At 42.5% G+C, this 27,522-nt stretch overlaps 3 protein-coding genes across 4 annotated transcripts; 2 read left to right on the top strand and 1 right to left on the bottom strand.

Moving 5' to 3' along the window:
* The first annotated feature begins 221 nt into the window (after positions 1-221).
* On the top strand, positions 222-7,952 carry abhd16a (abhydrolase domain containing 16A, phospholipase). Its single transcript, XM_018672324.2, has 20 exons — positions 222-374; positions 902-958; positions 1,039-1,105; positions 1,948-2,034; positions 2,308-2,393; positions 2,541-2,614; positions 2,829-2,936; positions 3,145-3,259; positions 3,358-3,459; positions 3,565-3,628; positions 3,750-3,799; positions 4,104-4,227; positions 4,346-4,450; positions 4,552-4,615; positions 4,778-4,834; positions 6,041-6,103; positions 6,217-6,293; positions 6,384-6,482; positions 6,616-6,662; positions 7,309-7,952. The coding sequence occupies exons 1-20, from the start codon at positions 273-275 to the stop codon at positions 7,390-7,392; spliced, it is 1,632 nt and encodes a 543-aa protein (XP_018527840.1). The 5' UTR covers positions 222-272; the 3' UTR covers positions 7,393-7,952.
* Positions 7,953-8,064: 112 nt separating this feature from the next.
* vars1 (valyl-tRNA synthetase 1) lies at positions 8,065-19,033 on the bottom strand. The gene is made up of 29 exons (XM_018672273.2): positions 18,906-19,033; positions 18,013-18,368; positions 17,783-17,926; positions 17,447-17,654; positions 17,026-17,141; positions 16,810-16,885; positions 16,055-16,155; positions 15,837-15,964; positions 15,564-15,728; positions 15,402-15,483; positions 15,194-15,313; positions 14,334-14,442; positions 14,059-14,238; positions 13,767-13,891; positions 13,520-13,623; positions 13,248-13,406; positions 12,934-13,024; positions 12,700-12,805; positions 12,471-12,541; positions 12,077-12,202; positions 11,860-11,964; positions 11,265-11,412; positions 10,961-11,088; positions 10,513-10,668; positions 10,146-10,370; positions 9,878-9,989; positions 8,870-9,045; positions 8,349-8,498; positions 8,065-8,262 (listed from the first exon to the last, which is right to left on the bottom strand). Exons 2-29 carry the CDS (start codon positions 18,364-18,366, stop codon positions 8,194-8,196), a joined length of 3,834 nt encoding a protein of 1,277 aa, XP_018527789.1. The 5' UTR covers positions 18,367-18,368; positions 18,906-19,033; the 3' UTR covers positions 8,065-8,193.
* Positions 19,034-19,922: 889 nt separating this feature from the next.
* On the top strand, positions 19,923-27,126 carry LOC108880686 (nectin-2). 2 transcript variants are annotated; one of them, XM_018672320.2, is made up of 11 exons: positions 19,923-20,411; positions 21,616-21,725; positions 22,275-22,524; positions 23,453-23,746; positions 23,949-24,066; positions 24,414-24,562; positions 25,140-25,282; positions 25,363-25,612; positions 26,189-26,298; positions 26,482-26,736; positions 26,900-27,126. In XM_018672320.2, the coding sequence occupies exons 1-10, from the start codon at positions 20,324-20,326 to the stop codon at positions 26,734-26,736; spliced, it is 1,767 nt and encodes a 588-aa protein (XP_018527836.1). In that variant the 5' UTR covers positions 19,923-20,323; the 3' UTR covers positions 26,900-27,126. The 2 variants fall into 2 exon arrangements, with proteins under 2 accessions (XP_018527836.1, XP_018527837.1); XM_018672321.1 differs by having other exon boundaries at positions 19,929-20,411; positions 25,176-25,282.
* Positions 27,127-27,522: the final 396 nt, after the last annotated feature.

Raw genomic sequence — 27,522 nt, forward strand, 5'->3', positions numbered from 1 at the left:
TGGACATTATTTCTATATCTTTCTAGTGGAATAGAAGTTTAGGCAGCAGAAACATCAATGTACAAGTAGTACAATATTGTATTAAGCTTTAACTTAATTTCCAACACTGTATTTAAGTATAGACAATAAATATACACAGTAGTCTGTGAAGTCGTCTCCAATACTGATGTAAAAAAAAATAAAAATAAAAAAAAATTACCTCAAATTCCTGAGCGCTTTCGCGTTTGAGACTTCTGGTCAGGCCAGGCTTCCGTAGCCGTCGTAGTGGAAGAATGGCTGGCTGGATGTGGCTCCGCTGTGTTTTAGGGCCTCATCTGCAACGAATTCACCGCTCACCGGACCAGTCCCGACCCGAGGGCCGAGCAGGAAGAGGGGTAGGAATATCCCTAATGTTTTTCTTTTGTTTAATAACACCCGACTCTAAAAACCGAGCGGTATTTAATGTCATAACAACGAAGTGGCTGCGGCTGCGGCCCGGAAGTGTCAGGTGTTTGTTATTGAAACCCCGCTGTCACAGCCGCGGTGACAGCCGGTAAATGAATGAAATGACAGGCGCAGTCCTTTTCGTGTGCAGTTCTCAAATATTTCACCGTCACAGTAAAAGCAAGCCTAATTCTATCTTCGTAAGCTATTTTCTTTCTTTCAATGACATTAACCCGGCTGTGCTAACGCTAGCTGGGAAGCAGGTGAGAGGAAACTTTGCCAAGACTATAAGAAAAAAAGACACCAGCTGAACAGACAACGGGTAAAAATAGGAAACATATGTGTTCATACTAACAGAGGGTGTGCAGTTGGAATAGCTTTCCTCAAGTCTCTGTAAACGAGTACAGCCAGTGCTACAAGCTAAGCTTAAGTTAGCAGCAGTGCTCATGATGGAAACAATTTATCTATGTGCTTCCAGGGATGGAACTACCAACCCAGGAGTCTGGAGAAACACACTGACAGCATCCTCAGCTGGGTCAGTATCCCTGTATGATTGATCATTTGAACAGGAATAAAAAGGTCTGTCAAGTAATGTATGCATTTCCTCCCTTCCAGGCTTCAGCACTGTGGTCTCTGTCCTACTACAGCTCTCCTCTTCTCCTCTGCTATCTGTACAGGAAAGGTAGGTTGTATGGATTATGCTTGGTGAGAGACGTATGACCTGTATATTACTGACTGCTGATATGACAAAAGTTGGGGGGTGGGGGGCATCATCCTGGGCTCTGGGCACATTTTCCAGCATTTTATGATTGATTGAATGAGAAGTATTTGATTTTTAAAAATAAAAAAATTGTTAACTGAAGCCTTAGTTGTGATATTTTATCATGGGAATGAGGTTTCAAAGGGCCAGACATAGCTGTATGAAAAGAATAATTCAGAATTATTATTTATTGATTTTCATAAGATTGTGATGATATGATGTTTCCTCTCTTCAAAATTATATAGTCAGATATTCAGAACAGTAATAAAAAGTTTAATATCAAATTGCAAAAAAAAAAACAACACAATAAAGCCATTTTCTTTGTCATGGTCTCATTTTTTTCCTCATGCCCTTTTAGTCCTAGGAAATGACCTTGACATGTTTCAGTAGAAGTCTTTCTTAGAGGGTCTGGCAGTGACGTGTGAAAATATGTATTTTTTTCTGGATGACATTTCTCCATTTATTATGGAAGACAAACTACTACTGGGGCTTGTTCCTGGGAATTGCTGATGTCCTACAAGTGAGATTAATATAAAGTTAATCAAGTGTATCATTCAGTCAGACTGCACATCAATAGAAATTAATTGCTTGTGGCTGTGTGCTGCCCTTTAGGGTATAATTGAGGTTCTGATATCGATCATGCACATAGTTGTGGGGTAGCTGTCAGACCGTAAATCTTTGCTTGTGAATGACGCTCAGGCCTGGCAGACAGATGGGGAAGATTATGTGGAAGTCTGTGTCACTGTTACTTTGTGTATTTTTAGGCTACATCTGCAGCAGTAAGTTGGTTCCAGTGAGTCAATATGTGGGAACTGTGCTGGTGTGTCTCCTAGGAGTTGCCTGTCTAAGAGGTGAGGCTACAGATTTGAACTGACTGACTGGTTATAGCTAATTTATTTCATTAATCTTTAGATATCACAACATATGCTCTATGCCTGTGCATGCTAATAAGAGCTTATTAACTCTGAGACAGTTGCACAAGGTCTACAGTCACAACGCATACTAAACATACCCTTGAGGCTCTGCAGCAAAATGTTTTCTTGAGTCTTGTGTGCACTCCATTCATATCTCTCTATATATTTGCTTTCCCCTGCCTCCTATTCCCTCTTATATTTCTTCCCCAGGGTGGGGAAGATGGAAGAACTCAGAGTATTTTCAGTTTATCTCCATTCTTGAAGAAACCAAGAAGAATCACACACCAGCAAACAAGGTGAGACCATGGTAACATAGAGCAAGTTCTCAGCTATAAGACTGTGTTTGCTATTTGTATTAGTGCTGCAGTATTTTGGGGATCAAATGAGTAAAAATCGGAACTTAACTTAAGGCTCAACTACTTTTTTGTGTGCTTTCCATCAAGAAAAAACTGAGGTGTTATGACTTCGACTTCTCGCACTGGCCTTCAGATTTCAGCTGGTCAGAAGTCAGCAGCCCGTAAGTTCTTGTTAAGTTCTTGTTAAGTTGCTGTCATATTCATTGCCATTTGACATGGCCATGTGTTCCCTGCAATTCCATTCCCAAAAGGGTGAGGTCATTCTATATACATGCGTTCAGTGTGCTGTGAAGTATGCAGCACACATAAATCCACTGAATGTTCAATATTTTTGTGGCTCGTTTCATTGTAAGCTTTTGACTCTTTATGTGACAGCAAACTGTCCAAGGCTGGTGTTTCTCTGCTGAAGCCGGAGCCCAGATTAAGAGGAGCAGCAGACAGTGTCCTCAACTCTGTCCGCACTCTACCATGCCACATCATCAGGTAAATGCAGTTTATGCAGAATGATCCAAAAATCTGCAGTGTCATCTGCATGACTGCAGGACAACAGTACAGTCTATGCTGCTATGTTATTAATCTTTGTAGTATGCTTGCATCTTATCTCACCCTTATTCACTAATTTTCTGGGATAATACAAAGTATTTGTTCAACGTTGCTACACTGTCTTCTTATCTACTTTCTTCCTCTCCAGTTTTCTTATTGCTCACTCATTTGGGAGGAGGATGCTGTATCCTGGCTCTGTAGGTTTGCTGCAGAAAGCCATGAGGCCAATGCTCCAGCAAGGCATGGCTAAATTAATAGAAGAGGTACGAAACACACACTCTCTCTCTCTCTAAATGTCTACTCTGATTTTACTCGATACCAATCATCATTCTCTTGTCAATGTCCCTCCACTTTGTCACAGTTTGATGGCCAAAGGAACAAGCTTGTGGCCTGTGATGGGAACGAAATTGACACAATGTTTGTGGATCGAAGGAGAGATGGGGGACGAAACGGCCAGACTCTGGTAAATCTCTGCAATGATTTGTTGTTTTTTGTGACCTGGACTTGTTCCAGGATCCAACATGAGTCACATTACTGATTGTTCTTAAAATGAAACAAAATCTGCCAGGTAATCTGCTGTGAGGGGAACGCAGGCTTCTATGAGGTGGGCTGCATGAACACTCCACTGGAGGGTGAGGAATTCTCTACTTGGCATGACACATTAAATTTTTTGTGAAATGGCACAGAATTTTTATCAGTCTGAAATGGTTGTATTTGAATTACAGTTAAAGCTTTTGTTGATGTGCACTGTAGGTGGCTACTCTGTCCTGGGCTGGAACCACCCTGGCTTTGGAGGCAGTACGGTAAGCAGTACAGTACTACATTTAAAGCTAAACCTCATCCTACTGCTTGTATATACCTGTGCTTTATTTAGTCTGAACAAACAGTGCATGGAAAACAACAGTATGTTGAAATTCTGGTTTCAATTGGGCAGCATTGCACAAGGGAGCAAGTACACTCCCATGGTTGATAATATCAGTGAGGTGGAATAAAAGATAGTAAATCTGTGAACTCTTTGGAAGTACATGGTTTCATAGGTGGCTTTAGTGTTGCTGTTATTTTAATAATGCATGAATATTGTTGTTGTTACTTGGATCTTTCTGCTAGGGTGTGCCATTCCCCCAGAATGAGGCCAACGCCATGGATGTAGTGATCCAGTTTGCAATACATGAACTGGGCTTCCAGTTCAGTGACATTGTCGTATACGCCTGGTCCATAGGAGGATTCACAGGTACACAGGAACAAAACACAATCGGCACATTTTAATGCTATAAATGTGAATCATGTTATTTACCTCCTGATTCTGCTTATCTTTACTTGTTCTTCTCTCTCGCCGTTTCCTCTCTCAGCCAGTTGGGCGGTGATGTCATACCCAGAGATCCAGTCATTAGTGTTGGACGCCTCCTTCGATGACCTCCTGCCTCTGGCCCTCAAGGTCATGCCCGACAGCTGGAGTGAGTCATAGAGGTTAAAGGTCATAAACTCTAGTCATTGTGCTCTTTTGTTGCAACAGTCAGTTTCATTTCAACAACTGAAATACCTTTGTCCCGCTCAGGACCGTTGGTGCAGCACACAGTCAGGCAGTACATGAACCTCAACAACGCAGAGCAGCTTCTCAAGTGAGTGCCTCAAGTCTGAAACCAATCATAAAAGTCAAAGTCTGCATCATTGAATGTTACACAATATGTTGGCATGTAAGAATGAAACTAGATTTCTTTGAGTTGACATGGCTCAGAGTCACGTGGCTGATGAGTAACACACAACTCCTTTTCTTCCTCCAGATACCAGGGACCAGTCCTGCTGATCAGGAGAACCAGAGACGAGATCATCACCACAACGTAAGTCCTCACAATTCATATTAAAATCATCTCTCAGTATATACTATGCTGACCCTGAGGGTCTAAACACAACAACATCTCAGATTACAGAAAGGGTGGGGCAACACTTCTTGTTTGTGATTGGACTGAAATGAATATTGAGTTTATTCAGTGGTGCGTCGGTGTTGGATGGGATCAGCCAGAGAGACGCTCCAAACTCGGCGCTCTTGTAATTGGTTGTCTCGCGGTCAGGCAACTGAACAACGACATTCTGGACATGTGCCCTTCTGATGTTGAATAGTAGCCACCCTTTGTCTTTCAAGCATGTTTTCAGGGTTCCACAGGAGATTTTAATGCCATGGTAAGTTTAAAGCATATTGAGAGTTACATTTTATGAATATTCTTTGTTAAAATATTCCCCTATGATTTCAATCTCCTCTCCCATCCTTTCAAAATTCTTGCAAGGACACTGCTGAGAGTAGCACACAATAGAAACAGGAAATAACATTGAGCTGTTGCCAAGGTAAAATAGGGACTTGGGGGTTCTGTCCAATCACAAACAAGAAGTGTCCCACCCTTTCCGTAATTTGAAATGTTGTTGTGTTTTCCCAATTGTTGTTGTAATTCATACCAACTTTGTACGTTTTATTCCCTCCCTACCCGACCAACTTGTGAAATGTGTGCAGGAAATATTATTTTCTTAGAGTCTCTTCGGTTGAAATCTAATGTTGGTTGAGGGTATTACAGAGGGTCACTTGGATTAATTTAAAATGTGACAAAAGCTTGAAAACTTCTACCTGATATACTTAGTATTTTTAAATTACCTGCATATGGCCTCTGCACTTTTGTCCAAAGTGACTTACAGGCGCACTGAAACTCAGTAGGAACAAGAGCATTTTGAGAACTGACACAAATAAAACTGTGATAAAAAAGATAAAAAAAGACATGTTATTGTTAAGGAAACAATGACAGTTTTCTGTTATGTAAATCCCAGATGACAGATTGTTTAAAAATCAGTAACTGCAACACATATTTTACATTGAAAAATGTCTTCAGCTGAAAGTTCCTGAAGTAAAAACAGTTCACAGCAGGGTCTATTAACATTGTTTCCAGTAAGACACTATTGTACTGAATTTTTTAAATTTTGACTTCTCTGTGCACCACAAATGAAACTGCATTCACCCCGACTGTGTTAGCGTTAACAGTAAGCTGTACACTGTATTACAGGGGTCCAGAGGACGTCATGTCCAACAGAGGCAATGACCTCCTGCTCAAATTGCTACAATTCAGGTCAGTCTCCATCAACATCTTATCACAGCATCCTCACTTATGCATATGCGCGGTTAATATTTGGACTTGCTGTGTGACGCATGTATAAATGGTGACATCATTTTCCTGCCCAGGTACCCCAAGATAATGACAGATGAAGGGATCAGAGTGGTCAGACAGTGGCTGGGAGCCTCCAATCACCTAGAAGAAGGTCAGTGTGCCCGTATAGTTTGAGCTTCAACACCTGTGTAGTTGTAATAATAATAACTGTGTGTAACGCCTGCTCACTCTTGCCCTGCAGCGTCTGTGTACAGTGGTTACGAAGTGGATGACGACTGGTGTGTGTCTGTGCTGCAGTCCTATCAGGCTGACAGAGATGTTTTGTTTCCATGGAGTGTTGGTAAGCCCCGGCTCCTTTCACATTTACTAGGCAAATAAAACTGCACATGGCACTAGAGCACAGATACTCCCGTAGCTACATGTATCACTTCACAGTGCTTGTATATGGTCTGACATGCTGTTAATGTTACCAGGTGAGGATATGACTCTAGAGGGAAGGCGGCAGCTGGCTCTTTTCTTGGTAAGGATATGATCTATTGTTAACCACGCACTCAATCTCTGTGTGTAGTTGCCCCCCCCCCCTTGGGTCTGGCTTAAAGGGCAGCCACCTGTTGTCTTTATCTCATCTTTCCAAATCAGGTTTTTACAAATTCTGGTTCTTCCCATCACCCATACAAAGTCTAATTTCCTTTTCTCCAATAAACTCCATTTTCTTGTTTAAGGTTTTGGCTTACCTCCCCCACCCCCTTCTCTCACACTCTGGGAAAAAAAAAAAACCCACAATCACAGCTACTTCCAGACATCATTACCACTGAGGAACACGTTTCTGGTCGCCATAGTAACCAGCTCACCTGTGCTCTCAGGTTGACTGGTGTAATATATTTCACCGCGCTCAGCTTATTGAAGTCATTTAACATCAAACAAGAGGAGTGCCATCAATTACAGCTAATGTTATGCTTTTCCTCCCTTGGTAATGCCTTCTGAATTAGGCTTTATTCACCTCCCGTGTAAACCCTTAAAGAGATGGGAGAGATTTGTAAGGCACTGAGCCAGACAGACCGAACCTAATATAATCAAGTTCTGCACTTTTTGTTCATTGCCCTCCCACACCTCTCATTCTCCATTCCTCCTCCATCCCCGCTGTCTTTTCTCTCTCTCTCTCTCAGGCACGGAAGTACATGCGAAACTTTGAAACAACACACTGCACTCCTCTCCCCGCCTCCGAGTTCCACTCACCCTGGAGACTGTAGAAAAAAAGAGGAGGATGGATGGATGAGAGTAAACGAGCAGCAGAGGATTTGGATGGCCTGTGGTCAGAACGTGTTCCTGGCATGGTGTGAATGTATTACTGTGATTTTGTTCCAGATTGTTTTTCTTTTCATCCCCCAAGACAGAATTGTTGTCATGTATAGTGCTGCTGTGGTGGCATCTGGAAAGATCTGGTCTACTATCACCCCCTTTAGCCAAAAACATGTTTAAAAAAAAAAAAAATCTTTTCTTTTAAGGTTAGCGTTTAGTCAGAATTTTCAGTGTTTGTATCTTGAAAAAAGGATGCATTTAATGTAAATGCACAAGCCATTACATCATTCCCCCTTTGGCTGTATTTGTAAAGAAGTACCTGTATGCAGAAATACATCACTAGAATTTAATTAATATAAATAATATTAATGGTTTAATCTTTATAAATGCAGCCAGAGCATTGAGGCTTTTTTTCTTTTCTGTGGCCACTATCTTTCTGAACAAAGCTGTATTCTAAAAACGATGCTCTTAAATGTTCTATTAAATATGCCGAATAAAATATTTGACATAAGAGGCTGAATTCGTTTGTTCATTATGTGATACAAGAATTCGACAAATTGCGCAGATATACAAGAGACTTGGATTAACAAATTGCCTTAGAACAATGCAGCTCTGAAGACAAATGACTGTCGTAAGAGCTTTATTTAATTCCCTTCATACTACAATTTACTTGAAAAATGAATATGAAAATTAACACACAGACAAGAAAAAAGTGGAAATAAATCCTGATTTACATAATGTTAAGGGGAGAGTTACATCATTTTCCTGAAGTTGTCCATGGCTTCTTTCACTTTTTCAAGTTCAGTTTGGCTCTGCCGTAGCTGCGGAGGAAAGGAAGTCATTATCTAAGAGGAAGTCACAAGTCTTACACCCAAAGAAAACCTGTGTATCAATTTATTTTTCCCACCTTCTCTGTATCCTGCTCCTGCACCTTCACTGGCACCTTCTCCTTGTAGTCACTCTTTGCCATCTTCTCTCTCAATTTCTCCATTTGTTTCTCCAGGTCACCTTTCTTTGTCATCAGCTTAGCTACCTCCTTCTCCACATCAATGAGACCCTGAGGGAACAAAAGGTGAAGTGAAGTCAAGGGCGACAGCTGAAAATTACGACCTTGTTACACCAGGTCTGACAGCAGAAACACTGAATTCAAGTTCAAGTGGAGCAGATCTAATTTAATAGAACTCCTCATATATTTACCTGCCTTGATTACCAAGTAGGTGATGGACATTCATGCCCTTAGACACTTCAGGTAGTTATGTAACGTGTCAACAAGTAAATTTAACTGATGTGGAACTCTTAAGAACAAGTGACATGACAAAAGTCACCCCATCTTCTGTCTAAGGAAGCTAAAACAAAACCAAGACTTATGTATTTGCACATCAGGGATCAGAGGGACCAAGCACAATTGAGCAGATTACCGGCCCTCACCTTGAGCATAAGGTTGACAGTACATCTGTCAGAGGCGATAGCCACAGCGCAGCCTTCTGGGACAGGCTGGTTGGCTGTCAGAGGGATGATGGCCTGAGAATACGACAAGGTCTGAATCTGCAGACTGTACTTCTGCACCAGGGACACAGTGGCAGAGTCAATGCAGTGGAGGTAGCCTGAAAGAGATGGGTGCAAACTGAAGGTTAGGAATCATAAAAGTACCTTACTGACAACATTCATTAAGGATTCAGTACACTCTGATTGCTCGATTGAGACCATTAGTGTGAGAAACAGAACAGAAACAGATCGTTATGTACATTCTCATGAGATGCAATAAAGGATAAGTCTGGTATTTGTTCACTTGGGTGTTATTCTCTCTCTTTTGGGCATCAAATTTATTGTTGGAGGGAGTGTTCAAACACATAAGCAGAAGTAAGAACACCACAATGTAAGGACACTGCATTACAAGTAAAAGTCCTTCATTCAAACCTTACTTGAGTAGATATTAACATGTAGTTCAACCCAATAGTCCCAAAACTAGTACTGATTATGTAGAAAAGTGACACCTGTCACTACATTGTTATTACTGATGCATTAATGTGTAAATATAATTTCACTGTTGTAGGTTGTCGGGCCAATTTTAACTACTCTATATGCTGTTTAATGTGCTTAAGGTGCTAAATTCTATAAGCTCAACATGCATACAATTAAAATAATGTCAAGTACCAGTACTTTAAAACAGCACTTGAGTAAACATGCTAAGTTACTTTACACTCCTGATTGTATTCATCCAGGCAAGGAGTGAGACCATCCTACAGCTTCGAAACTTTTCAACAAAAGAGGTGTTCAGTAAAATGTTATAATGGACTGTGATACTAATGTACAAAAATACATTATGAGACAAAGACCAACATAGACAAATACTGGATTTTCCTTTCTAATTGAGATGATGTCTAGCTGGCCTTATTTTAGAGTAACATATAATTTAGTTTGTGCGTGTCATCTTACAGTCAGCTCGGGTCTTGGTCAGGTTGTAGTCAGCCCTGAGTGACCGGATCGTCTTGACCACAGTCATTACAAACTCCATGTCACGGTCGACCTCCTCACTGTGCCAGCAGAACTACAATAAATCACAAAAGAACAAATTGCTCACAAAAACAGAAGGAAAACATCGAAAAATGACCCTCAGTGGCTTGAATCTAAAATAATTTATGTTTTACTGGCTACGTTTGTACACCAGAGTTTTTACACAATCTTCTTTTTTCCCCTAACTCACCTCCTTGGTGTCTGGATAGGATGTGACACTGATGCTGGGGGGATCGCTCTGAGGTCGTCTTCGTGGTAACCTCTGGTAGAGCTCCTCAGTGACAAAGGGCATCAGGGGAGACAGGAGGCGCAGTCCAACCTCTAGACAGGTGTAGAGGGTCTGTCTGCACACCATGGCCTGTCTCTGGCTGGCGCTGTCTTCCTCTGCTTTACCAAACACTGGTTTCACACTTTCCTGGGTGGGGTGAGGGAAGAGTGGTTGGATTTGTTTTGGTTTCATATGACATAAGACATTACAGTCCTCTGCAAAACTTTTTACATGCCCTCTGTGTAAGATGGATGGACCTGGGCTGCTCAGTGGCCTAAAGGTTTCTTACCAGATACACATCACAGAGCTCGTACAGCCAGAAGTTGTAGATGGCGGTGGTGATGGCTGGGAAGTCGTAGGCCTTGAAGCCGGCATCACAGAGACCGACAGCGGCGCTCAGTCTAGACAGAATCCACCTGTCTGAGACACTCTCCTCTCCACACAACTGGGAGGATTGAAATCGTGACCGAGACAAAGAGGACATGTTCAGATTGAGTTAACATGACTCCTGTGCTGGGTACCTCCCATATGTCAAGTGTACAAGTCTACGAATTCAAAGCAGGGCAGCATAGGAGGAAACTTTTCCCCTAGCCAAATAATGTTGACAAAAAAAAACTGTTATACTAAGCATTTACTTGGTCAAAGTATGATATGTATGTCACTGGATGAATACAAACAAGTATGGAGCAGTGTTTGTTTATGTTCTCTGTGTCCTTCATCTTCCCTGCTGGTCTCACCTGGGCTTTCTCTGATGGTACAAAGTTGTCTCCCAGAGTCTTCATTGCAAATTTCACAGCGTTCCACAGTTTGTTGCAGAAGTGACGGTAACCCAGGATGCGGTTGACATCCAGGTTGATATCCCTACCTGGGGGACACAAACACGAATAAATGATAATTTCATTATATATTAAAACAGACTGATTTTCTAACAGCTGACCTTGAACTGATAAGACTGCAATACTGTTTATTTTCCAGTGTTTTAATATATGGAGGCAGAATAGGGGAGAAAGTAAGAAACAACAAAAAGACAAATGAGTTCACCTTGGCTGGTGTAGGCACACAGGGCAAACCTGAGAGCATCTGTGCCACACTCTGGGATGCCATTTGGGTAGTCTGACTTCTGGCCCTGCTTTGCCTTCTCCACCTCCAAAGGATCCAAGTTGCTGTCCATCAACTGGGCATGAAGACCCTAGAGAGTAGGCAGAATTGAGAGCAGTGTTACCACTGAAAAATAAAACAATGTGCTCAATAATTTTCTGTTTCTCATCTTGTGAACGAGAAGCCCCTTTCTGCTGCTTCTTGATGTCTTAATTGGACAGACAAGAGAGGACCTTTACAGGAAAACATTGAGGGTAAAGTGTAGTTTACTCCAAGTCCTTCAGTGCCCTCTAGAGGACAGTTCTGCTTCATCTGACTGAGCAGTTTCCCCCCCAGCTGTTGAGGAGATTGATGGCCTCAATAAAAGCTTGTTGGAAGCAGAAAAGGGTGCTTAATAAAGCTTACATAAGAATATAGGCCTCAGGGGATAAATGAGCGTGTGGTGACCATGTAAAAGACAACCCAAATGGGAGACAGCAAAGACTACGTGTGTGTGTGTGTGTGTCTGAGCATGCATCAAATTGTGATTAGGCTTTACCTCTAGGGAGATCCCTGTAATGACGTCCAGAGGGTCAATGACGTTGCCTAGAGATTTGCTCATCTTCCTTCCGTGGGCGTCCCTCACCACTGCATGCAGATAAACCTGTGAAAAACAAAACAAAAACATTATCTTACTGAGTCATGTCCGTTTAATAACATTAATATCATATCCTGTTGTGTTATATTGCAGTTTTCCCAGTTTTGATTGTTCTCACCTCTTTGAAGGGCAGCTTGCCAGTCAGTTTGAGGCCCATCATCACCATACGAGCAACCCAGAAGAACAGGATATCGTGGCCCGTCTCCAGCAAGGTGCCAGGGTAGAACACATTCAAGTCCTCGCTCTAAAGAAAAACCACAAATACCAACATTTCTGATGAGAATACATAAACATACTGAGGAACACTGTCTAAAAGTCATATATTAACTCTTTCTGTGACATGCACATGAACCAGTTTAATGTATTCAGAATTTGAGTGGCAGCATTTCCAGTCTACGTGATTTTCTTTATGACATAACAAGCACTTTTATAGCAGATTTTCCACTGCACCTGGTATCCATAGTATCTACTGCAGATAAGTGCCATTTGTGTCAGTAGAGAGTTGGTTTTACCTCATTGGGCCATCCAAAGATAGAGAAGGGGAAAATGCCAGATGAGAACCAAGTGTCCAGAACATCCTCATCTGAAACAGACACACAAAAGTTATCTAATCTGTATGAATATGGAGCAGAATTGATTGAATTAGGTGAGTCTGTGTAGTGGCAGAACATGAACCGATTAGATAACCTTTACAGTAATTGTGGTAATGAAACTGCTAAATTAAAAACTGTTGAATCTCACCCTGCCTGAGGTTAATTTTGTCAGCAGACACATTGAAGCGTTTTGCTGCCTTCTCTCTGGCCTCCTCCTCCGATCTCCCACTCACCCAGTAATGACCGTCCATATCCTAAAGAGGGAGAAAAAACAGAAAGGGATTAAATGAAGGAAACAAATTAAGAAAAGCAGCTCAACGACACAAGTAGCTGTCATCTGAAATCCCTCAGATCTTGACAATAGTGACAGACATCATCTTACCTCTCCTGGTTTCACAGAGGGATCATTGACAGTGACGAAGTAAGCAGGGATGCGGTGACCCCACCACAGCTGCCGAGAGATGCACCAATCCCTGAGAGGAAGAAGGGCGGTTAAAATCTGAAAGAGGACTCACTACACATTTGTTAAATTCATAACAATCTAGAACTGAAACAATTGGTTGATTAATCTGATTAGTCGATCAAGAGAAAATTCTCCAGCAATAATTTGTCTGTGAGAATGAGCTCAATATCTCTGGGTTTTGGATTCCTGTTTGAACAAGAGAAGCATAGTGAAGACATATATAAATAAACTACCTGATGTTGTCCATCCAGTTGAACCAGGTCTTAAGGTGGTGATCAGGGATGATTTTGAGCCGTCCCTCTCTGACAGCATCGGCGGCCTGCTTCCCCATGTCTGTGCAGTTCACATACCACTGCGGCTTCAGCAGCGGCTCGACGATGTCCTTGGAGCGACTGATGGAGGAGATAAAAAAACATGCCTTAAAAAGATGATCATTAATAGGATGAATAAACCTGAAACACAGATGATCTGTGTCTCAATTATGCACTCATGAACTCAACTTTACCTGCAGACTGGAACAACCATAGGGTTGTCTTTGATCTCTTTAAACTGGCCTCTGTCCTTGAGAGCCTGCAGCACTGCCTTCCTGGCCTCAAAACGCTTCATGCCCTGGGGGAAAGAAAGAAAAGTTACAAATGAAAAATTAAGAAATAAAACTGCAACACCAAGCAAACTATGAAGAAGTCTGACTTTTAATGTCACAGTGGAAATGCACACACTGCAGGGGGAAGCACGATAATGAGACACTATACCAGGAAGGGAGGAGGCACATTAATGAGCAGGCCATTCTCATCCAAGATGTTGATGAAGGCCAGATTGTGTCTCACTCCAACCTCGTAGTCATTATGGTCATGGGCTGGGGTGATTTTGACAGCGCCTGAGCAGAAAATGGTGCAAAAGGGACACGAGAGGTAGAGGGGAAGAAAAAAAAGAAAACAGCCATAATGAGGAAAGTGGCCTGGCTTAACGACTTGTTATGATTACTTATTCGCAGCACGCTGCAGACCCGCAGGCACCCTTTTCTTTTCCTGTAACAGTGCCTACCTGTTCCGAAGCTCATGTCCACAAAGTCATCAAAGACGATTGGCATCTTGCGGTCACAGAAGGGATGCAGCACCATTTTCCCCTTCAGATGCTGATATCTGGAGTCAGCGGGGTGGACAGCTACCGCAGTGTCTCCCAGCATAGTCTCAATACGAGTCGTGGCCACAACCACCTCCTCATCTACGGAACAGTTTGAGAAAGAAATGTAATAGTACTACTTGAGCGGCACAATGTGTCTTTATTCAAAACAATTTGCTCTCCATGAGCTCATGTACCTGATCCTTCAATTTTGTAGGCAAAAGACACCAAGACCCCAAACTCCACTTTCTCTTTGTAACCAGGCACAGGCAACAGCGTCCTGCCAGTGAGCTCCCTCTTATCCACCTGCAATCCAACCAGAAGATTTAATTAAGAGTACAACATGGCCAGTACTGGCAATTCTGTCCGTTACAGCCTAATAACAGGGTTAACAAAGTACGGCTGCACACTGTTCTGTACTTTTGATATAATTTGCTGTGAATACTAAAATTATACTTTTTTTAACACCTTCATTTTCTGAGTATTATCACATTTTTTCAACAGAGATCAATCTTTTGGGGACACTTTGTCTTTATATGATTTCATGTTGTTGAGACTAAAATTCTAACCAGGACAATTTTCAGGTCTTGAGAGTTTTCAACACTCATTGCAACATGTCCAGTAATATAGGTATTCAAGGTTTTGGCATTTGAAACCAAGCACTGGTAATCAGTGGGCTACATATTCATATACATACATGAATGCACTAAAACATTATGACCACCTTTGCCTAATATGCAATCGGTCCTCTGTGTCCAGCCAAAACAGCTGTGACCCACCAAGGTATGGACTCTACAAGATCGCAAGTGCCCTGAGCCCTGGGGTCTGGCACCAAGATTTTTGCAGTAGATCCTATAAGACCTGTAAGTTATGAGGTCGAGCCTCCAAGGATCTGACTTGTTCTAGCAAATCACACAACACCCTGTCGCACAGTGTGTGGTTTGTGGTCTTGCCGTTTCAGAAAAGAAAAGATCATTAAAATCATCATCATCTTACTAGATAAGAAACTCTGCTAGATATTTAATCTAAATGCTATATATCATAAATGGTAACTTGCCTCTATGTCAGAGATGGCAGAGTTTAATGTGCAGGACCAGTTGACCAGCCTCTTGCTCCTGTAGATCACTCCCTCTTCATGCATGCGGATGAAGGCCTCTTGGACTGCATAGGAGAGTTTCTGGAGAGAGAAACGGTACAGATATGAGAATGAGGAATATTTCTTCAAAATTCTATTAAAATTAGCTCAGGGATTTCAGAAAACTCACTGGGTCCATGGTGAAGCAGGCTCTGTCCCAGTCCAGAGAGGAGCCAAGTTTCTTCAGCTGGTGGTAGATACGATCTCCCTTCCTAAAAGGCAAAAGTATTTATTGTGTTTTTATTCCAGTATCACCGCCACTTTTCGACTTTTCACATCTTCCTCAACTCACTCATTCTTCCACTTCCAGACTTCCTGGATGAAGTTTTCCCTGCCCAGGTCATGGCGGCTCATGCCCCTCTCTCTCATCAGCTTCTTTTCCACCACTACCTGGGTGGCGATGCCGGCGTGGTCACAGCCCGGGTTCCACAGGGTGGTCTCGCCTCGCATCCTGTGCCTGGATGAAAGCGGACACGCAATTCAAACAAGCGCATGAACACAAGCGTCTTACTTAACATATGACTAGGGATTATCAGGCTATTGTGAACAGTCTGACTATTGTTACCATCTGGTCAGACAATCCTGAATGGCGTTGGTGAGAGCATGACCCAGGTGAAGTGATCCTGTCACATTAGGTGGAGGGATGCACATCATGAAGATGCCATGGGGGTTCTGCTCACTAACACTCTTCCTCTGCAGAATGTAGCGAGAGAGAAAAACATGTTAACATCAAATAAAATGTGATATTGTGTTAATGCAGAGTGAGAGGGAGGCTTTTCTTACCCCATACTCAGGCTTGAAGAATCCCTGCTTCTCCCACCATGGATACCAGGCTGCCTCCACATATTGAGGACTGTAGGAGTCAGGAAGGGGACTGACGACATCTGACACCAGCAGAGAAAAAGAGAAAGGGTTGACGTATGGACCTTAAGCTAATCACGATAACTCTATTCATATTACAGACAGAGGGCACAGTTGTCAAATTTTATAATATCCCAGCAACACTGAGTGGCAAAACAAACCTGCTGTGACTGCTGTGAATGGGTAGAGCTGTGACACTCAGAGGAATAAAAAGTAAAGGTCACCAAACACTGACAATAACCCAAACAATGTGCTAGACAGTGAGCGGTCTGTGGATAATTAAATGTGGCCAGGAAGCGAGGTAACCCTGAAGCCTGAAAACTATTTTGCAGCAGGATTTGTCCAATTACACAAAGACTTTAAAGGACATTCTGGTTTTATACATTTCATTCCCTGCTTCATTCAGAAAACTATGTTCTTGGTCAACTTTACACAGCCCCCTAGAACAATGCCTTGCTCCTCTTTAACCTTTAACTTCAGTAGCCTTGAAGAAATTAAATTGTGCAATCAATTGCTCAACAGCTCTGTTAGCAATGTTTTTTTTTGGCTGTGAATACAACAATGGCAGAGGTTGAACGTTTGTGTTTTCCAGTAAGGACAGAGCGATTACAGCAGTTTCTCTGTAGAGTATTGTCGTAGTGTTTACCGTCTCCCACCATCCTGTTATGATTACTCACCTTTTTTCTCTCCAGCAGGAGTAGGGATATTGTATGTGATCACTCCCAACTCCTTCTTCTCAGGTTTGGCCTTTTTCTGAGAAAAAAAAAAAGAACACATGACTTACTATCAAGCATCTGATTAACAATTCTACTTTATTTGTCCGTACTTATATTTTTCAAATCTGCTCTAATGTGTAACAAGAATTTCTGTTCGTTTAAGCTGAGGATCTCTACCTCTGTCTGTGGCTGTGTCTTTTTCTTTGCCTCCATTTCCTTCTTCTGTTGGAACTTCTCCAGCTTTTCTCTCTTCTTAGCTTCTTTCTTTAGCTGGGCTTCTGTCTTCGGAGGACCTGAGGGAGAAAACACATGAGAAACTCAGAATACTGTATACATATATTTTCCAAGATGGCGGCATGCACGAATGCAGCGGCTCGAGGCTCCTTACTAATTGTGTAAAATTAGTGTAAATTTTTGTATTTTTGTATTATTTGTGTACATTTTGTATTTCTTATTGTATATCATTTCTTCTATAGTGCACTGTTTGTCTTGTGGGAGCAACCACAATTTCTTTGTACTTAACTGTACAGTGACAATAAAGCCTATTCTACACACAAAAAGAGAAATATTACTGAACTGTGGCATAGAGATTCCTTACCATTAGCTGCGGCGCCAGCAGAGTCAGCAGCAGGACTGGCGTTGGCAGCTTTGGCATCTGTAGCAGCATTTGTCTTTGGTGTAACTGGTACCATTTTCTTACACAGATCGATCTTCCCCAGCACCTTTAGAAACTGTGGTTGATTAACGCAGGTTGTGAACCACCTGGTAACGTTGGTCAGGACCTTCCTGTCTGATGGCTCCAGTGCCTAAAAGATATGATAAAATGTGGTTAGCCGGTCTGTGATTTGTCTGAATGAAGATAGCAGGGTGATAGACAATCAACAACTATGTGGAAAAACCTGTAGGACAACAAAGTGTTGCACAGCATACTTACATATTTGAATGGAAGGAGAACAGCTGTAGCTACAGCCATATCAGCCAGGGTGATGCTCTCTCCCACCAGGAAGGTTCTCGGCTCAAGTGCGTGATTGAGAACTTTTAGGACACGAAGCATCTCTGCACGGGAGCTCTGCTGGAGCTGAGAACACAGTCAAACAGTCATCTCATAAGAAAAATAAACAAATCACACAAATGTCCAAGTAAGCATTTGGTTACTCCTCTCACCTTCTTATCCACTCCCATCACCCCCATCAGAGGGAAGACCACAGCACAACACACAGGGGTGAGCTCATTGTCTGCAAAGCTCAGCCACTGCCACACCTGGCTCTGCTGTTTTGTATCTGTGCCAGCTCTCTTCCCCTGACAGGCCAGGTAAAAGGCAACAGCACTGGCCCCGCTCAGGACGGAGTCACCTTCCCCCGCACCCAGCACCAGGGTCGGTCTGGAGCGGGCGTTCAGGGACGCAGGAGGGTCCTCTGTGATGGTCCGAGGGTGAGATGATGGACAAAACTCTGCAGCTATGAGAGCCAAGAGGCTCCTGAAGTCATCAGGGTGAGGGGACACGTAGAGAGTGGCCATCTCTGGTGGAGGAACAAACATGTTGTACATTGTAAACTGGTTCTAATTTGTGCACATTTTATTTCCTCTTTGCTGTCAGCCATGCAAACTAATCATGCCTGCCATGCTGCTAAAGACACAATGGAGAGGGTGTGATGACCGGTCATGTAAGTTAAACTTGAAGGCATTTAAGGTAACGTTAACGAGGCGTGCATGATTTGTAAACAAACTGGTTTAGACGTGTTTAAGATAACAAATTTAAATGTTTTATACTGGCCTACATCATCCTTTCAAAGTGTCAAACGGTAGCTAGTTGGCCATCTGTTTCACTTTCTGCAAAGATGGTCTCTGCCACCTGTCAAAGGCTGACGAAAAGTCATGTCAAACAGGCTAGTTAGCTTTAGCTAATGAGACAAACTAAAACTCGAGTTGTACAACTACACTGTGGGCTTTACGCGTCTTTGCGCACAAAGTAGCTGTTTTAAACTTGCTCTAAATTTAGTGGTTTAGAAACAACCTACGGCTTGTAACTGGAAATATGTATAAGAAGTTCTCCAAACCTTTGAATGAAACAGAGAGAGACGTCAGCTTAAGCTAGCATTCACAGCAGAGCCACATGAGTCCTCTCTGCCTCTCTCGTCTGATGCAACGAAGCCAGAAACGTGTTCCGGGTTTCACGCGCTGCTTCCGCCGCCGAACGGAAGTCTATTAAATGTTTTATTTCTAATCACAAGAAAATCAAAATCATCAAGAACAACAGCTCAAGGAATAAGTGAGGTCGTTTATTGTTTTGTGTCATCATAAAAATATAAACAAATTTTTATTTGTTATTAACCAGAATTGCACCTTTCAGAGTCATATTTATCATGTTGTTGAATTATTATTAATATAGCATTAGGATATAAGTAGTATATCAAAGCTCTGGGTCGTTGAGGTGGAGCCAGTTTAAACTATTTTATAGTGTTGGATGTATGATATATGTCCTATATCATATGGTGATCATACTGTAATTTTTGCATGTAGAACTGTAATATGTAAAGTATTCTAACAATAAAGCTGTCAGGTGAATGTAATGAAGTAAAAAAATAATAACATTTCATCCTGTATTGGCTGTAAGGGATTAGACCTAAACCAGATAATGCCTTTGCTATGCTAGTGTGCACCCATGCTTCAGAGGAAAATAGGGCAAAATGAATTGGAAGTTGTTCTGTGGAAGGAAAAAAAATTCTCATCAACAGAGAGTCTGCTGCAGCCTGCAAATAGATACATGAAAAGCTGTTTCCTCTTGATTTGATTTTGCTGACTGCCACTGGATTTGTGTTTTGCCGTTCATTAATGAATGTTTATTGATTTTGGCAGCTGCTGTGGTGGAGTTTACTTATATGAGCTAATCTCAGTTCAGTGTGCAGAAACAAACAGCAGAGGGCGGAAGAATCATCTGTTTCCACCGTTCCTCCCCACGACATCAAAACTGTCTTAACTTGGATAAATTGAGTAATAACTTTATTTAGTTTTCTTAGGCTGAAATGGGCTTTTCTGTGGATCATATTTGTAGGATTTCTGGTCATTTTCGGGGCTGTGACGCCTCTCAGCCTGATGACATCACCCAGTCAGTCACACACAGTCGGACCGCCGCGCGCTCAGACTCAGAGGAACTAGTTGTTGGAGCAGAGAGAGCGCAGCAGCACCTCATTACACACAGAGCACCAGCTGGAGGAAATATTCACCTGTGCGCTGCCAGGACGAATTCACGAGGATTTTCATTCATTTCAGCAGACTCCGTCTGAAAGGCGCAGTGAGGGACACTTGAAACAAGAACCTCTGTCGGACCCCTGCTTTGTCCTGTAGCCAAACAAGTTTTTTCTTGCCTTGTATGAGGGAGGTTTTACGCAGAAACTGACCCGCGTCTGAAGGTGTTGTTTCGGTTTATTTCGGTGAGACTACGTGCCTGGTTCCATAAAGAGGACCGTAATCAACCATGGCGAGACATCACGCCCGAAATTGGCATGACTGCACTAAAATGATCGGACTGCTCTGCTTGGTCGCGTCGATACTTACAGAACACGGTAAGAAATTATTACTTAAATAAAAACTTAACATTTTGCCTTAAATTTCTTCTGAGGGCTTTAATAATTCATGTGAAGACTAATTTAAACCTGACTACCACCTGTCAGGGCGGTGACAGGGGCAGGTGATTTCTTCGCTCGAGGTTTTCAGCCAGAACCGTTATGACACCGTGTAATCTACACTCTCTCTCATTTTACTCTTTTTTGTGTGTTTTGGGTAAAGAACCAGCTGTATTGCTCTTTGACCAGCCATCCTACCTCTTTGGCAAGTGGTTTATAGTCTATAGGTTAATTATTAGTAGTTTTCCCGCCCACCTGAGGTCAGGTTGCCTACAGGAAATAACTGGGGGGGAAAAGTGATTTCAGCTCAGTGGCATTTAAAAAAAATTGCCTGTGGAAGATATATTGATCACAATGTTGATCCTCAACATCGTGTACAGGATTTTGGGTATATGACACTCGTTTTTGATAAATGAGTTTCAGTGAAATTATTTTCATTACCAGTGACCAGAAACACAAAGGATCCATTAGATTTATTGTTGACTTAGCAAATATTATTAGACAGGGTGGATGAATCTGAAGAGAGGATGAGCACGAGTCAGTGCATTTTGTTGCATTTTAGGCCGCAGTATTGGACCACAAACACAACTGAGTACACACACCTACGCACACATGCATCAGCAACCCTGTTATCCTCCGCAGACATCAGGTCTGATGACACCCATTTTTAAGGTTTGTAACTGACTCTCTTTCAGGACGCTTTTCCTGCAGCTCCCCTATTCCTCTCCCTCTCTCAAAGTGTGAGACACACATTTAACAGCCAGAGAGCCAGGAGAAAATTGAGTTTGGTGTGTCAGGACTCTGGAGTCATGCTCCTCAAAAACCTTCTGCACACCAACTGCTTTCAATTCAGCCCAGTGTTGATGGTCCCAGGAGATTTATCTGAGGAACAGGCTAAAATTACATACTGTAATAAAGAACAATGTAGAACTCTCACACAAATATCATCTCAGAAATATGAGATAGGAAAACAGAATATGCCATCTCTGCAATAATGCAAGACAATTTCACACAGGCTGTCATTTATCATCAGCAGGTTTTCATACCGATACTGTTTGTCTGCTCCCCTTCCTTGTTTCTTCCCCTAGTTGGGAAATTAAGGAAACAACAGAAAATAATCTTTCTATGCCTTTGTGTCCTCTAGGAGCGGCAGGTCAGCGAGTGGAGGTGGAGCCAGAGGTGTCATCATATCCTGGACAGACAGTCAACCTACGCTGTGCCTTCATTGAAGCTACTGGGATTCAGCCCACAATGGTCAGATACACTCAGTCATTATGCAGTTGTTGTTTTCTTTTTTTCAGTTAGGATTCAATTGCTTTTTTATACCACCACACTCTTCCCAACTCTGAACTGGTTTTGTGGTATGAAATTCACAAAATCCCAAAATTGCAGCTCATTGTGCTGACTTGACACAATGAGCTACAATTTGTTTTCAGTGAATATACAGTTTAATATTTGACTAAACAAATGGGTATCTTTCTGTAAAATGAAGTATTTGTCAATAATGCATCAGCCTGACTCTGCAGGTGTGTGAAACCTGTGAAAGAGTAATTCATTGTAATCAAAATGAACATAAAAGGATAACACAGGTCCATGTGCCTTGTTTATGTGACACAATAAACCTTAATCTAACAAATCATGATTGTAATGCTGTGTACGCTGCCCTGTGGAGTTTACAGCAAATGTGGAATTGTCAAAATTCTCTTTGGTGTCGCTTATCAATGCCATGATAAATGAGGCCTGTTGTTTTTCTCAGTCACTGTACGCATCTTAACCACTGACCCTGTTCCTGCTCCACCACAGGTCACGTGGATCTATGAGCCGAAGGACGGAGAGAGGATCAATATCGCTGTGTTTCACCCCAACTTTGATCCCAACTATCCAGACTCACCCGTGAAGGGCAGAGTCAGCTTCACACCCAGTCCTCCAAACCTGGCCAGTCCCTCCATCCAGATTAGCGATGTTAGGATGACCGATGAGGGGAAGTACATCTGTGAATACGCTACTTACCCGATTGGCAACGAGCAGGGAATCACCTATCTGGTCATGCTGGGTAGGTCACTAACATAATCTACATTATTTCTGTAGTGAGCATGTGCATATTTACCCTGCTTACTATATATGTACAAATACAAAGTATTATACGCCTACCTCTGCCTGTCTGTCGCTCCAACTCTCTCCCTCCTCCAAAGGTAGTGTGCAGGTTAAAAGCATGTTCAGCGATGCTTAATTGCTGTTTTTAAGTGGTATTGTCAGATCAATTGTGTTCTTGTTAATGCAATGGAACCATTGGTCTAACCTTGGCCCAGCACCAGTTCCCCTGCTCCACTCTCTCCCTCCAACGTATCATGCCTCCCTGCCTCCCCTCAGGCTCTATATTGATCTGGCTGCTTGTCATGCCTGCTGTCAGCTTCTGTCCTGCCTGCTCTCCTCTGATCCCACACAAGTATCACAGAGGGCAATTGAATTGAGGAGGTATGAGCAAAATAGAATAGAGAGGATGAAGGCTGACAGAGATCATGTAGTGATTTAGAATTTGTTTATGGAAATGCAATGGACCAGTCAGGGAAATGGTTTATCAATAGTGGGTGATAGGGATAGAGAGGGAATAGATTAAAGAAATGGAGGGAGGCTGAAAGAAGATTTAGGGGTTGGGTGTGTTTGCACTGGTGCTCATAATTGTTTATCAATGTAGGCTCTGGAGAGAGAAAAGACAGTAGAGAGAGTGGGGTGGGGATGAGGGGGGTGGGGGGTTGAGTGAGGGACAGGGGATGTTTGGAGATTGAGGTTTTGGATTTACTTTTGCCAGACTGGTGACTCAAATTGTTTATCAATAATGGTGCACATTATCTTTTCCCTCAGCTGTCTTATTTCCATTTTATCTATCTCTGCATCCTTTAATCTTCTCTCTGCCACTCTGTGTCCCTTCCTCTCTCCATCCACCCTCCATCCTTGCATCAATCTGTCCATCCATCCACCAGCTAAGCCTCAGAACTCAGCCTCCATCGTAACAGTGGAAACAGGCACTAAGCCTGTCACTGTGGCACGCTGCGAGTCTGTAGATGGACGTCCCGCTGCGCAGATCTCCTGGGTGACCACAGCCAATGGAAATGCGTCAACAGTGTCTAAGCCGGGTACCGACAACACCGTGACAGTGACCAGCGAGTACCGAATGGTTCCCACAGCAGCAGACAATGGGAAAGACATCAGCTGTGTGGTGTCACACAGGACCCAGGTCAAACCAGAGAGCTTCCCTTTGAAACTAGCAGTTCAATGTAAGACACCACACACACACACGCACGCACACACACACACACACACACACACACACACACACACACACACACACACACACACAAAACCTATCAATTCCTTTGCTGTTCACACTCTAATATGGTTTCAAACCTTGGAGTTATTAATTGAACCCATTGCTATTTTTCTCTCCTCCCTTCTGTCATTCATCTGTCCTTCCCACAGACGCCCCTCAGGTGACAATAGTGGGTTATGACAATAATTGGTACGTGGGTCGTACAGATGTGGTGCTCACCTGCCAATTTACTGGAAACCCTGTTCCCACTTCCATCCTTTGGAAGACGTGAGTAACACATCCTGGACTCTCTACTGTCTTGTCTGCTCTTGCTCCATCTCTTGTTTCTATTTTTCTAATTTTCCCTTCCATGCCCTTTTTTCTGTATTAACAGCAATGAACATAACTGTGACAAAGTTTTTTAAAAAAGAAACTATTTAAAAGATGGGAGAAATTAGTTTTTTGGCTGGGATCAAACAGTTTCAGTTTTCCTCCTGTCTCTATCATGTTTGCTTTTTGAGGAAAGAGAAAAGTGATTGGTTTTTTGATGACCTTGCACAACACAGCCCATTTCTGTAAATGTACATCTTTTCCCTTTACTTCTTCATCATGCCAATATACTCCTGTCCCTGCAGGATGTCAGGAGAGATGCCAGACACAGTGCAGGTCAAAGACAACAAGCTGAAGGTGCTGAAGGTGGATGAGGCTGTCAACACCACTTTTGTCTGTGAGGTCAGAAATCGCAAAGGGGTCGGCAGAGATCAGGTCACAGCCATCGTCAGAGGTGAGTTGAGGGGCATAAAAAAAGCACACACATCACAACACATGAAAGTAAGTAAACAGAAAACAATCAGTACAGATGTGTCTGCACTTTGCTGATATAAGTTGCACACATTGCAAATTTCTTAATAAAGGGATACATTTTACACATTGTGAATGTGTCAGTAAAGCAGTGAGCATTTCAGAGGTGATATGAAAAACACACACGGGGCTCACTTGGGTCTCGTTCATCATCTAAACTGTCCCCTGGCTTGTGTATGAAAACATTTATATCCTCTGAACTGATTAATTGCAACTAAGTGCACTTACATAACACATGCCACACATTTCCTGGTGTGCTATGCTCGTATGTCCACATTAATATGAACACCACCTTGTATTTCTTGTGTGTAATATTCATTTCCCTGGGGCTGTGTAGAGTCCCATAAGGCCAGCCTGTCTCTCATCCGAGCTCTGGCAGGAGTTGACCTGCGTTGGCTCTCCTCTTATTGCTTCAAAATGACAGACAACAGCCCCGGCTCAGCTCTGCCCTTACATTATGTGCAGTCACAACAGTTGTGTTTGTGTGTGAATTTGCATAGAGGTGAAATCTGGCTCCTCCTTGTTTCCTATACAAGCTGCAGTTCAGATAGTGGAAGTGGAGCCAGACGTGGTTTCATATCCTGGACAGACAGTCAACCTACGCTGCGCCTTCACTAATGCAACTGGGATTCGGCCCACACAGGTCAGATACACAGTTATGATGGAGTTCTTTTTTTGTCTGTACGCATCCTATCCACTGACCCTGTCCCTGCTCCACCACAGGTCACGTGGATCTACGAGTCAGAGGACGGAGAGAGAATCAACATCGCTGTGTTTCACCCCAGCTTTGACCCCTACTACCCCACCTCACCTGTGAAGGGTAGGATCAGCTTCTCACCTGTTCCTACAAACCTGGCCAGCCCTTCCATCCAGATTCGTGATCTTAGGATGACTGATGAGGGGAAGTACATCTGCAAATATGCTACTTATCCAAGTGGCAACGAGCAGGGAATCACCTATCTGGACATAGTGGGTAGGTCACTAACATAATCTGCATACAGTGTTTATACAGATAGGTGTCAAGTGAAAAGACATTCCCCAGTAAATGAGTGGCACATGGGGTCATGACTGGTTTGATGTTTATGACAGTGATATTTATCTTATGATAAAGACCTGATCTCAACCCATATGAATATCCATGGCAGATTTTAGGCTGACGTGTTCGACAGCAACCAGGGAATTCATTGATGTGTCACTCATATTAGAGTAAGGTTACTCAACAAAAGACAGATATTGTTTCAGTCAAGTTTCACCTTGAAACCACGATAAGAAATAGGTAGAGGAGTCACAAACGAGTTAGTAAAACCAAAAGCTTGAGTGTCGAACAAAATCTGTGCTTTTTTGGAGTAATGTTAGACAGCACTATACACCACCTTTATCAAAATACCAAATGAGGGAACCTCATATTTTGGAAGAGTGCTTATTTTATTTTATATTGTGACTAAATCAAACAGTCTAAGACTCTCCATTGTGACTCCATTGTGGTTTCCCTGGTGTAAAGATGCAGCTGAAACAACAGACATTGTTTCTTTTTCTTTGTTTCATCTAGATGGGACAGGTCAGCCAGTGGTGCTGGGGTCAGGGGAGGTACCATATCCTGGGCAGACAGTCAACTTATACTGTTCCTTCACTGAAAACACTGGGATTCAGCTCACACAGGTCAGATGCAGTTGTTGATGTCCATTTCATTCTGAAACTGCAGCTCATTATAATGACTTGACACAATATAAATAGTTGAAATTGCCAGGGACAACAATTTGCTTTCACAACTGAATTGAGCAGACATTGGCCATTAAGTGAATATACGTCCTAACCACTGACCCTGTTCCTGCTCCACCACAGGTCACATGGATCTACAAGTCGAATGCCGGAGAAAGGATCAAAATCGCTGTTTTTCACCCCAGCTTTGGGCATCACTACCCAGACTCATTTTTGAAGGATAGGGTCAGCTTCTCACCCAGTCCCCCAAACATGACCAGCCCTTCCATCCAGATCAGTGATATTAGGGTGACAGATGAGGGGAAGTACATCTGCGAATTTGCTACCTATCCATTTGGCAACAAGCAGGGCGTCATCTATGTGGAGACCAGGGGGTAGGTCAGTAACATAATCTACTATTCTCTTTTTTGGAATACCAGAATGCTGATTACACAGCATGATTATTGAACAGGAGTACACTGGGCAGGTCACAATACAAATTCTACTCAGAGACATGCAGTTTTGTTTCTCAGAATGCTTAAGAGATTCTGTTTTGTTGCAGATGAAGAATCAAGATGATGCAGCTCTGAATATATCATCTGTCCATCCCAGACACATCTCTGCTGCAGGCATACTGTGGTTTATTGTTGATTTTATAGTTGACTAAATTGTTCTGAAATGATTAAATTGTATTGTTATGCCTAAGTGTATCTTTATTAATACATTTCTTTTTTATACATTATTTTTTGATGGCTCATCAATAAATGCCACGAATTTGGTTGTTTGTAAGATGGTTTCTGTGGTTGATTTGGAGTGCTGTGCACCCCATAGGACCACCCAAGGGTGGGGTGTATCATTATTTGGCTACAGTTATTTTGCAGTGAAGGAAGTCTATGACAAGTTTGAGTTTCCAAAATGTTACAGTATCGCCATCTACTGTTATGTACAGTGAATAGCTTTATTTTGCAACTGATGGTCCCCACTAGGCCTGCCAATGTTACACATCATAACACTCCACAATTCTTCTTATAAAATCAGTGATAATCAAGGTTTAATTCCAAAGTCGCTGCTAGTGACTCCAAATAAAATACTTTAATATAGAAAGTGCCCTGAAAGTTTCATGAATTTGTTTAGTTGGGACCTGCAGGCTGATGTAGGCAGTGGTAGAGGATGCCCCACAGACAG

Source organism: Lates calcarifer, linkage group LG15, assembly GCF_001640805.2.
Source record: "Lates calcarifer isolate ASB-BC8 linkage group LG15, TLL_Latcal_v3, whole genome shotgun sequence".
Taxonomy (NCBI): domain Eukaryota; kingdom Metazoa; phylum Chordata; class Actinopteri; family Centropomidae; genus Lates; species Lates calcarifer.